The 13,034-nt window shown below is 34.4% G+C and overlaps 1 protein-coding gene across 1 annotated transcript in view; it reads right to left on the reverse strand.

Annotated features, from left to right (window-relative positions):
• LOC149561661 (phosphomannomutase-like) overlaps nt 1–11,928 on the reverse strand; it is a 65,771-nt gene extending 53,843 nt beyond the window's left edge. The window contains exons 1-2 of the mRNA XM_089825228.1: nt 11,625–11,928; nt 4,656–4,747 (exon numbers count right to left, since the gene is read on the reverse strand). Coding sequence (XP_089681354.1) covers nt 4,656–4,724 — 69 coding nt within the window. The 5' untranslated portion in view covers nt 4,725–4,747; nt 11,625–11,928. The remainder of the gene's footprint in view (nt 1–4,655; nt 4,748–11,624) is intronic.
• Between the last annotated feature and the right edge of the window lie 1,106 nt (nt 11,929–13,034).

Below are 13,034 nucleotides of genomic sequence, written 5' to 3' on the forward strand. Positions count from 1 at the left end.
CCCGTTCCCGTTCCCGTACCCACGCACCCATGCAACCTTGGTTTTTTGGATGTGTTCATGTTAGTTGATATTTTAGAAAATTTGAGTTAGTAGTGTTTAGCAGCTTTATTCAGCTTTCTAAGCTCTTGTATTGTCATTAAATTGTAGATCACGGTGAAGAAATCATCAATTCTGAAATCAACAGTTGTGGGGGTTGCAATTTTCCATAGCAAAACAAAATATAAACAGTTTAAAATTGTCACAAGAATCCATTCATTCACAAGTCACAAAGACAAGACAAGAAGAAATCATCCACAATTTTTATGCTCATATTGATCACGATTCAATTTTGTGTCCTACAAAAGGCTTCCTATCTAGACACATATACAAGGCCTAATGCAGAATATTAGCTAGAGCCCTGAATAAGTGGACTCCAAATATATGAAGTTAGAAATGAAAAAGATAGAAAGAAGGCAAGGATTTTTGGAAAATGCAAGGGCAGTTGAATTAATAGTTGTCAAATGATTGAGTTCTATTAGAAAATCCCCAAATGAATATTCTTCTTCTTCATATTCCTCAAACAATCTGCATTCAATGCACAGGGCAATCTAAACTGCTTATCAATAGCTTCCAAAATTTTCAATTTCCCTCCAACAAACCAATAAAATAGCCACATGTCATAAATTACAAAGGATAGTTGTTGGGTCTCAACTATGTTGCCAACAAGCCAATTGAATCCTCTATAGTGTCAAAGTTGCATAGAATAATCTGTCTTTGGCAGTGGCATCATAAAAATGCCTACTGAACTATGGTGCCCGCAAGTTAGCTGTCCAGGTGTATCCAACATGACTCTAGACAACAAATTATTATCATTCAAAGGACTAGCAATAAACCCTAGTATTCCTTATTTTCATTTGGTCTTGACCTCTAACAACCAATAGAACCCATCAAATCAAACATGTCACTTACAAATCGTTGAAACATCATTGTTGAGGTTATAAAAGAAGTGAGCCCCATTACTAATTTAGCTGACCAATGGTGGGCACCAAAGATGAAATAAAGCCATCTCCCCTGTGACCTATTAGCTGCTAGATCCAAAGATGAACAATCGCTGAACCTTGAAATGCAATCATCTACTGAATCATGAAACAATCCCATGAGCTATCAAATCAAGGAGATTGCCGGTGTGCAAGAAGCAACAAATCAATGTCAACATACCATCACTCATGCTACCAAAGTACAAATAATCAAGCCACAAAAGAAACAGCAAAAACAACTTAAAGGGGAACATGTAGCGAGTTCAATCCAATCAATTGAGGAAGACTCATAATTGGTTTGAAAATAGTTTGATAAAAAAGAATCCTAAAGTTAGTAATCGAAGTTGTGCAAATGTTCCTAAAGCACGCCTTATTTCAAAGACTACCTAATAAAGTAATGCAAGTTTGACTAGAACTATGCAAACATTTGAATTGTACACAAGCAAGCAATGCAAGATGCTTTTATTGAGTTCATTTTGTTTTCACCCTTTGTTTGGAGACACAATGGTGCCCTTCTTGAGTTTCTTTGTCCCCAAAACAACTATAGAGCTGGATGATATAAGATATCTACACCTTCTCATGAAGCCTCTTATGACAGTAAATTCTTCCATTGTAGTTGTGTATTGTTATGTGTTGTGTTCATGAGTTGTGTTGCAACTAATTCATTTTTTGAGCACAAGAACATTTCTAAATAATCACAAGTGTTTCTATGCATTCTTCAGGTCTTACGTTGTGAGGATTACTTAGTGTCATTGTGTTAGGGGCAAAATATTATAAGATCATTTGGTGTTGTGTTATCATCATGTTATGAAGTTGTGAATTATATGTATAATGAGATATACAAATGCAACAGTTCTCTTTCTAGTTTAACTTTTTCTATGTTTTCTTTGATTTGTGTAATATGTTTCACCACAATGTCAATGTTTGTGATTCTCTGAAGAGATAACGGTGTTAAGATTAAGATGGCACTTACCTTGTAGGTCCTATGACATGGTTCCAAACATCCATGGTGAATGTCCTAAGGCACTTAGCGTGTATTAAGAAAAAATTTTGCAATATTTATTCACTATTATCGATAATACATTCATACGGGATTATGCATTCCAATAGCATTGATAAAGGTGGGTTGTGCACATAATTATTTAATATTGTTTTCCTCACATGTGGACACATGGTAAGTGGACAAATGAGGGACATTTGTGCTTCTTGAAGTGGGGTGCTTGGAAGAGGCAATAGGTATTGGTATTTGTCATTTATTTCACTTAATGTAATGTTTATCTTCCATGTTTGGCTACCCAAGTTGGAGGGAAAGTATTGGAGCCAAAAGCAATGTCCTTTTGACTTCTATTGACACAATCCAAGGGTTGGGAGCATCCGGAATGAAGAGTCTTCTTTGGACACCTTTTTTGGATGTTCTAAAGTTCTTGTCATTCTATATAAACAGCACTATGGACGTAGAAATTAAGAGTAATAGTTGAATGTAGAGTTACTCAGCAGAACCAAAAACAATTATTTAATATTGTTTTCCTCACATGTGGACACATGGTAAGTGGACAAATGAGTGACATTTGTGCTTCTTGAAGTGGGGTGCTTGGAAGAGGCAAAAGGTATTGATATTTTGTCATTTATTTCACTTAATGTAATGTTGATCTTCCATGTTTGGCTGCCCAAGTTGGAGGGAAAGTATTGGAGCCAAAAGCAATGTCCTTTCGACTTCTATTGACACAATCCAAGGGTTGGGGGCATCTGGAATGAAGATTCTTCTTTGGACGCCTTTTTTGGATGTTCTAAAGCTCTTGTCATTCTATAGAAACAGCACTTTGGATGTAGAAATTAAGAGTACCAAAAAAAAGGTAGGAGGCATAAGGAGGTTGTTCATAGGTACACAGGTGCTACCATATTGGAGGCAAAGAGGATAATGAAAGTCAATGTATTGTAATCACATTTAGTTGTTGATAATGCATACTTGGCCCCTGTTATTGTTAGAGTTTTTTTCCCACAAAGAGTTCTCCACATAAATCCCATGTTATTTGATATTCTTATGTTTTATGGATCAACATAAATCCCATGATATTTGATATTCCATGTTCTCCACATAAATTTAGCATTTTATGTAGGCTGATATTAACATCATAAAGGAAAACGATCTAAGCATGGTATTTCCACATTAAGGCAACTTAATTTTCAGATTTACATATAAGTTCCAGATTTTCATGTTGTAGTAGTCCAAGCCTTGTATCTAATCCTTTGGTTAATTCTAATGTTGAGTTTTCCAACCTTCGGTAGTAGAAACTCTATATTTCTTAACAAAATAGTTGTGCATGGTAGAATGTCCTCTTACATTTGTGTTTTGATCTTGTCATGTGTTTTATCATTATGCATTCAGAGTTGTATTTTGCATCTCTTTTCTAGCTCTGCACTGCAATGTGTTATACTATAATGCCAAAGTGTGTGAGTTATGCAATGAATATCATTCCAATATAATCGGATCTCTTTTTCCTTTGGTCTGGGTAATGCAATATGTAATGCTCAGACTCATTGTGTGTGTGTTTTTGTAGTGATAATGGGTGTGCATCGTGAAAGTGCCTCCTACATTTTTAGCAATATTGCCATGACAAAAACCATTGCTATCCATGTAAACTATTTATCAAGGACCGTTAAAGGAATACTCAACAATGAATAAGAAACTTTTTGATAAGTGAGGCTTGACGGTTAAATTGAGGGAAGTATTCATTTAGGAAGGAATGGTGACAAGTGACAGGGTAGGATAGTAGACTGCACCAAAGAACATGGAAAAATTTGGTGCGCTGACTGGAATTAGTAGCACCATGAGAATATGTTTTATGGATCAACTAGTCCAACCAAAGGAGGAAGAGTCAGGATGTTAGTGGATGAAAGGGAAGCTAGGAAGGGCCAATTAGATCATTTTGGTCAGTTTTATGAAACACAACAATAATTTAAGTTTCTCTTATTTTTAGGAGCAATCTTATAACCAATCCACAAGTCATAAGCCATACTCTTAGGGTTCATTCATGTATTCAATAAAATAAAAAAGTAACAATACAAATTGGCATTCATTCATTCAAATAAAAGGAATAGAGAAAATGGGAATAAGGGAAAAATAAATTCTCTGATCCTAGATATAACAATGATGCCAAACAAATTATATCAGGAATTCTTCTATCATAAACATTAAACCATGTCATGAAGAAACAGCATAAACCCAAGAATACAAGACAATACAAACAAATTAGTTATCCACTATTCCAAAGTTACATAATTTGCATAAGCCCAAGAATACAAGACAATGCAAACAAATTAGTTATCGACTATTCTGAAGTTGCATAATTTATCTCAATTAACAGGCTTTCCAAGATAGTGAAAAAAAAGTCAGATTGATATTTCTCAATTTAACTCATTTTTTCAGTTAAGGAAGTGAATTCTGTACTTAAGGAAAACAATCATTTATGTGCACATGAATGAAGAAATGAAGCTGGCATTCACCTGCTCTTGAAACAGGTCATCATTATGTTTTAAAGAGTTAAATTATACCATGTACATGTCATTTCATTACCAATGATTTATATCAAAGTGGCTTTCTAAATCCATAAGAAAAACAGATGATAATAAGCAAAATACCTTTCTTGCAGGAGTAAGTGTGCCATCAACGTCAAACAAAGCAATCACACCTGGCTTTCTTTGTGCCATCTTATTTGAGCAGTCAAATGTACCTACAAAGGTCAGAATGTAAGTAATCATCTAGAGGAAACTTGAGCTGCAGAGTAAAAAAGTCTGGTGACTTTCTTGTAAAGTTACTTTCACCACAATTCTCAGAAAATTCAGGTGCCAAATATGAGTCACGGATTCAGGAAACTGTATTCTGCATTATTGCTATAGAAATCTGGATTGATCTGAATGTGAGTGCATCAAATTCATAATCTAGATATCACATCTTCAAACAGACAATGCACACAGCAAGCAGGAAGGTTTTTCTGCACCTGTATATAGTGCAAACAAGGGTCTTGAAAACCATGTGAAAACCTCGAGGAAGCATGGCTTAGACAGTAAGCTGTAGGAATTTAAAAACTGGACTAGATATGCAAAAGGTGATAGTGATCTCACAACTCTCATTTTCTTATCAACGACTTAGACTAAGCATGAAAAATATTGACATCAATTTTTATGAAACTTTTGTAAGCCAACATAATCTTTCGTTAGTTTACCTTCTTGAGTTTTCTCAAAACAAGTTAACCATGACTTTTTTTTCAGAAGTTTTACATCAACCCCAAAAAATCATTTTTAGATTCATGATAAACTATGTTTAACAGTTAGAATTACCATTATATACTTGAAACTTGAGAGGTCATTCAGTCTGAATCAGACACCATATGTGTCTTGCCTTTTTAAACCTGTGGGGAATTGGACCTTGGAGATAGATGATATGTACCTCGGCAATACTGTGGATAATTGATGATGCTGCGGAAAAAACAGGAGCTTTTTCCTGAAGAATTTTTTAGTTAGTTTTTAAGTTTTTATGCAAATAAAGAATGTGCTATATGCATATATTTAGGATTGAGTTTTATTTGTTTTTAGTTTTATTCTCTTGCAAATAAAACATGTCTAGGTACATGTGTATCTAGTTTTTTTCTCATTTTTCCCTCTGGCTGTGAATTCTTTATATTCAAGCCTTTGTAATCTTTTTCAAAAGTGCTGCAATAAAAGTTATATTTTCAACATTTTAATCTTGTGTAAATTCTACATTTTGTATTGGAGCTTCAGGATTGTGAAGGTTTCAGTATGGCAAACAATACTTTGCAAATTCCAGAATTTAAAGGAGCTGATCATCAATATTGGTCAATCAAAATGAAGACTTTTATGATAGGTAAAGATTTTTGGGACATTGTTGAATCAGGATATGAGGAGCCTAAGGATTGGAATGATCTTCAAGGAAATGACAGGAAAATAAAGAAGGAAGCTGAAAAGAAGAAAGCAATGGCTCTATTTCACATTCAAATGGCTCTTGAAAAGCCTTTTTCCTAGAATTGTTGATGCCCTGATAGCAAAGGAGGTTTGAAAGACTCTAAAAGATGCTTATCACGGCAATGATCAGATTAAGGTGGTAAAGCTACAAACCTTAAAAAGAGAATATAAAAATCTGAAGATGAAGGAAACAAAGAATGTGGGGGAATTTTGTGTGAGAGTCAGAGATGTGGTCAACAAAATGGCAACTTTAGGTGAACCTATGACCCAAGAGCATGTGATACAGAAGGCATTGAGATCTTTAACCCCAAGATGGAATACTGCAGCAATTATTATGGAAGAAAGCAAAGATTTAGCCACCATGGAGTATGATCAGCTGGTTGGATCTCTCATGTCACATGAGGATAGATTGAGGGATACTACTACTAGCATTAGTGAGAAGGCTTTTGCTTCCCAATTGCAAATTTCAAGGAATGATGGTGCTAGTAGCAGCAATAACAACAAGAAAGGCTCAGGAAGGGATCAAAATCAGAATTATTCAAGAGGAAACAGAGGAAGAGGAGGTGCTCAAGGAGGAAGAGGAACAGGTAGATTTGATAAAAAGAACATTCAATGCTATCATTGCAATAGGTATGGCCATTTTGAAAGACAGTGTAGATTGAAATCAGGTAATAATAATGCCAATTATGTTCAACAAAATGAAGATCCTTTCTCATGTAATTTATTTTTGTCTTTGGACAAAGCTGAAAATAATGTGAATGATGTTTGGCTTTTGGATTTTGGGTGTTCTAATCACATGTCTAGTAGTAAGGAAATATTCTCAAAGCTTGATGATGGTTTTAGATCCAAAATGACTCTTGATGATACAATATGGTGGAGGTTGCAGCCAAAGGAGTCATGAATGTTCAGACAAAGGAAGGTACGAAAAGTCATCAAGATATTTATTATACTCCAAAATTGAAGCATAATTTATTAAGTGTTGGGTAGTTATGTGAGAAGAATTATAGAGTGGTATTTGAGAATATGAAATGTATTATCTATGATAAGAATCAAGAAAATAAAGTGATTACAGTTGTTCCTATGAAAAAATAATAGGATGTTTCCTTTGAAATTTAGTGAAAGCTTTTCACTATGGCTTATGAGGATAAAAGTTGGTTGTGGCATCTTAGGTATGGCCATCTAAATTCCATAGTTTAAAGCTTCTAACATCAAATGCCTTAGTTCTTGGATTGCCTGAGGTTGAAGAGCATACAAAAATTTGTGAAGGATGTGCAAAAGGCAAGCATGCAAAGGAATCATTTCCAAAAGGCAATGCATGGAGGGCCGAGGGCCCATCACCCACTTCAACTTGTTCATTTTGATATATGTAGTCCTATGCAAACACAAAGTTTGGGTAAGTCATCATATTTTATCACTTTTCTTGATGATTTCTCACGAATGTGTTGGGTGTATTTTTTGAAGACTAAAGATGAAGCCCTTGATACTTTCAAGAGGTTTAAAGCTCGTAGAGAATGAACAAGAGGGCACAATGAAATGTTTGAGAATCGATCGTGGAGGAAAGTATTGCTCAAAATATTTTCAGAGTTTTTGTGAGATGAATGACATCAAATGACAACTCACAACTGCATACACACCTCAACAAAATGGAGTGACTGAAAGGAAGAACCGCACTATGGTAGAAATGGCAAGAAGCATGTTACAAACCAAGGGGTTGAACAATTGTTTTCGGGTGGTGCAATTGCTACAACTATCTATATTCTCAACAGGAGTCCTACAAGTGCCCTAAACAAGATGACTCCATATGAAGCATGGTATGAGAAAAGGCCTAATGTGAATCATTTTAAAGTTTTTAGTTGCTTGGCTTATGTTTGCATGCCTGATTAGAATAGACAAGAGTGATATAGTAAGAGTGAACCATGCATTTTTGCTGGTTATAGTGAGGACAGCAAAGCTTATAGATTTTATAATCCTATTACTAATAAGATTTTTGTCTCGACAAATGTGATTTTTGATGAAGAGGGAATTTATGGTCATCAAAAAGGCCATGTTGAAAAGCCAAAATCTATTTTGAATGATGATATTGTTGATAATAATGATCATGAGCAGCCAACTAATGGTTCTATCTCAAGATCTTCAAGTCCTCCAAGTAGTCCCTTATCAAGTCCAAGCACTAGGCCAAATTCAAGTTCAAGCACAAAATTCAACTCCAAGGCCTACAAAGAAGATGAGAAGAATGAATGATATTTATCAAAGGAGTCAAAATCAAGCACATGAAGAAAATCCAATAGTTGAGATAGTAAAATTTGCATTGCTTGCTCAAGCTGATTTTGAACCACCATGTTTTGAAGATGCATGTGTTAATGAGGTTTGGATGCAAGCAATGAAAGAAGAGATGAATTCAATTCATAGGAATGAGAGTTGAGAGCTTGTAGAGTTTCTACATGAGAAGAAGAAGATTGGCACGAAATGGGTCTTCAAGATCAAGTATAATAGTGATGGCAGTGTTGAAAGACACAAGGCAAGATTGGTTGCTAAAGGTTTCACTGAAAGGTATGGCATTGATTATGAAGAAACTTTTGCATTAGTAGTAAGACAAGAGACTATTAAGATGTTAATCTCTCTTGCAGCTCAGAAATGGAGCATCCATCACATGGATGTGAAAAGTGTCTTCTTGAATGGGTACTTAGAAGAGGAAGTATATGTGGGGCAGCCACAAGGTTTTGAAGTTCAAGGCAAAGAATATCATGTCTACAAGTCGATGAAGGCCTTGTATGATCTCAAGCAAGCACCACAATCATGGTATGCTTGGATTGATGGGTATTTTCAGCAGAATGGCTTTCCAAAGAAGTAAGAGTGAACCTACCATTTACTACAAACAAGAAGGAAATGATATTGTCATTGTAAGTTTGTATGTTGATGATTTATTGTATATGGGTAGTTGTTTTAAAATGAAAGATGAATTCAAAGCTACTATGATGGATGAATTTGAGATGAAAGATTTTGGTCTCGTGAAATATTTTCTTGGAATGGAGGTTTATCAAGGTAAAGATGATATTTTTATTTGTCAAACAAAGTATGCAAAGGATATGTTGAAAAAATTTGATATGGTTGATTGTAAACCTCTTTCCACTCCATTTGCTCATGGAGTTGCATTGTGTAGATAAGATGGTACTGAAATAGTTAATGAGATAGATTATAGAAGTATTGTTGGGAGTTTGATGTTTCTAACCCACACAAGACCTGATATTGCTTATTCAGTTTCTCTAATTTCAAGGTACATGACAAATCCATCAAATATATAGATGAAAGCAGCCAAACGGATTTTGAGGTATGTGAAAGGAACTATCAGTTTTGGTATTCATTACTACTCTTCTAAAACGTTCAATCTTGTTGATTTAGTGATTCAAATTGGGGAGGTAGTGTGGATGACCGTAAGTCTACATCTGGAAATTGTTTCTCTTTTGGTTCTGGTTTGATTACATAGAGTTCAAAGAAGCAACGCATTGTTGCTCTCTCATCCATAGAAGTAGAGTATGTTGCAGTTACTTTAGTTGGTACACAAGCTCTTTGGCTTAGAAAGGTTCTTGAAGAGATTGGGGAGAAGCAAATTCAGCCTACATTAATTTATTGTGACAATATAAGTGCTATTAAGTTAGCAAAAAATCCAGTTCATCACAGCAGGACAAAGCATTTTGATTTGAAGTATCATTTTATCCATGATTTGGTACAGAAAAAGGAAGTTGAATTAATATTTAAAACACATAAACGCTCAAGATCAGCTAGTAGATATCTTCACCAAGACAGTTGAAAACAATCAGTTTTTTGTTCTTCATGATCAGATTGTGAGTCCACTCAGCATCAAGGGGGGAGTATGTGGATAATTGATGATGCTGCTGGAAAAAACAAGAGCTTTTTCCTGAAGAAGTTTTCAGTTAGTTTTTTGGTTTTTATGCAAATAGAGAACGTGCTATATGCATGTATTTAGAATTGAGTTTTATTTGTTTTTAGTTTTATTCCCTTGCAAATAAAACATGTCTAGGTACATGTGTATCTAGTTTTTTGCTCGTTTTTTCTTCTGGCGGTGAATTCTTTATTTTCAAACCTTTGTAATCTTTTTCAATAGTGATGCAATAAAAGTTATATTTTCAGAATCTATTCTTGTGTAAATTCTACAAAAACACAATGAGCATACAAGATGCCCCTGAAAACATCTAATGTTCTAAGATAAAGTGATATTTAAGGAATATCTCACAGCTTTCTTTCTCTGGTACAAATTATATCCACCTGTTTTCTTTCAAATACGAAAGCCTTGGTGGAGTTTTTTCCCAAATAGGTTTTTTCAACAAAAGATTGAAATAAGGAACCTAATAACTACCTACCACAACTTAATCATTACAGATATAAACAAAAACAGTCCTTGATGGACTTCCCTAGCTCAGTCATTGCGTATAAGTCAGATAAGAGCTCAATAGAACAATATTTCTGAGATACTCGAATTTCAACCTGCACTCATCTTGCAAAAGAAGTAGTCTGATATTAGTGGCTACACCATGATCTTAATTCCTGTCAAATGGTATTAGTTCAAAATATCTAAAATGAAATGGCAGTGGCGGGATGGTGAAAGGTCATAGCAGCACTACCTCATGACTTGATGACTAAGAGGACTATCATGAAGAGAGATGGAAATCCTTTGGATGTATGAAAAAGGGAATATTAACATCACTGGTTTCAGCATTTAAATTAGTTTTATAGATATGTTCTTAAAGTTAAATTCCATGCGTTCAGGATTGTTCCAACTAATGGTAAAATGGAAAATCGTGAGTTTTTAATATTTATGAGCAACTTACAACAGGAAGCATGTTGATGGACAGAACCGAGAATACGATGAGAGGGCAGAGTATGCTCAAAAAGTCAAACTGCTTAAGTGAACGGTGAACAGAACAAGAAGCTTGAGAAACAAGCAGATCTGTCACTTACAGAGATAAGATATGAAACAACAAATTGTCATCAATCCTAAATGTCCAATGAAATCACAAGACATGGCTTATATCGTTTGAAAGGTGTTTCTCATCTTAACACTAGATTATGGAATACAATCTGAAACATCAATGCAAAACTTAACCAAACAAAATTCAGAAGCTCTTCAACTAAATCTGTCGAAGCTCCGTATGCTGGATCAGTGCATTTTCCCTTCTTTACATTAACCAGCACAATGCATCTTCCCTGCTTTACATTAACTAGCAAAATACCTCTTCCCTTGCCTACATCAACCAAACTATGACTGATTGGAAGATCCCAATCAAAATCAGAGATCAATAGGTATCCCTTACTAGTAAAGACATATTTGCCTACAAGGTCAAAAACACATCAGGGATCCAAATGGCTTATTTGATCTTAGTCAAAACTACAACTAATGACAACAGCGCCTAAGTTAGGACACATTACAACACTTGAAGATAACAAATAGGTTCAAAACATATAAAACGGAAGCAACAAATTCTTTCATTATGACTGGTTTCTTGTGAGCAAAGCTCAAAATTTCATTTCAAATTGAGATCCAAGTGAAATTCAGATCTAGAAAGAAATTGGTTTGGAGTTCAAAAAATAAAATTAAGCGACAGTACATACCTCAAATAAGATGGAGGCACCGCAACTAAATTAAGAGTCACCGAAGCATCTTCCCCTCAGCCTCTGCGATGGACGGATATTAGTAGCAGATTGTCAGTTAATTTCCTTGAAAGGCACGCTGTTGTCACTCAAAAGACGCATGATACTTGCGCAAATTTCATTGTCGAACATATTGTACGGCACTACGAGGTGTATGGCATGCACTCCAACCTATTTGGATTGAAGCTGCACCTTTCAATTTCCTAGACAGTAAGGCGTTTAATTACCAAATAGGTGCTATGCATAATCTGTTTTCTTTCCACCTGATTCATGCAATTTTCTTAAAAATACATTTATATTTCTACCTTTGATAAATAATAAATAGTGGAATCTAGTTATGAGCTACTATTTTATAAGTTAAAACGAGTGGCTCAGTACCAGCATCTAACAATTAATTGTGATTAAACATCAAATCTAATTTTATTACTAATTTTAATAAATTTATTGTATTTTATTAAATATTATTATATATAGTATAATAGGGTATCATTATAATTATAAAAAATAATAATCAATTAGTGTAACTAATTTTACTTGTAACTTTAATTTAGATATTATATATTTGAAATATTTAAAAATACATTGAGAATATTAAAATAATTATTTAATATAAAGAATTAATTTCAACTGAATTTAAATATTCATTTATCTACTTTAAAACATAGAGCAAAATCTCAAATTTCAAGTTCCTTTTTCTCTTCTTTGATGTCTTTAGATTCTAGAATTGATTTGACTCATCAGGCTAAGTTGTTGGATGTTATTCCTTCTTTGGTTATTGAAGAGCAAAATAGAATGTTGTGTGTTAGCCCTAAGGAAGAGGAAATTTATAAAGTTGTATGCTCGTTAGGAGGGGATAAGTCACCAGGGTTGGATGGTTTTCCTATGTTGTTTTTTCAGAAAGACTGGAAACCGGTTGGGAAAGATGTGTGTGCTGTTGTTAAAGAAATTTTTGGGGTTAAAAGGATGTTGAAGGAAATTAATTCAACTTTCCTATGCCTTATTCCAAAGAAGGTTGGGGCAGATTCTCCAGATCAATTCATGCCAATCAGTCTCTACAATTCATTTTATAAAATTAATTCAAAAGTTCTGACTTTGAGGTTGTTGCTTCTACTTCCTTCTCTTATTTCTGAGCAACACAATGGTTTTATTCCTGGTAGACAAATCCTTAATTCTGTTATCTCTGTGCATGAGAATATCCACTCTTTATCTCTTTCTAATAATCAGGGCTTTATAATGAAAGTTGATATTGCTAAAGCCTATGATAGAGTAGAATGGTCCTTTCTTCATAAGATCTTATTATCTTTTGGTTTTAGTGTCAATGTAGTTAAGCTAATTATGCAGATGATCTCTACTACTACGGTTGTTGTTCTA

The sequence above is a fragment of the Cupressus sempervirens genome, chromosome 4, assembly GCF_028749045.1.
Source record: "Cupressus sempervirens isolate cs-2001-9-10 chromosome 4, ASM2874904v1, whole genome shotgun sequence".
Taxonomy (NCBI): Eukaryota; Viridiplantae; Streptophyta; class Pinopsida; order Cupressales; family Cupressaceae; genus Cupressus; species Cupressus sempervirens.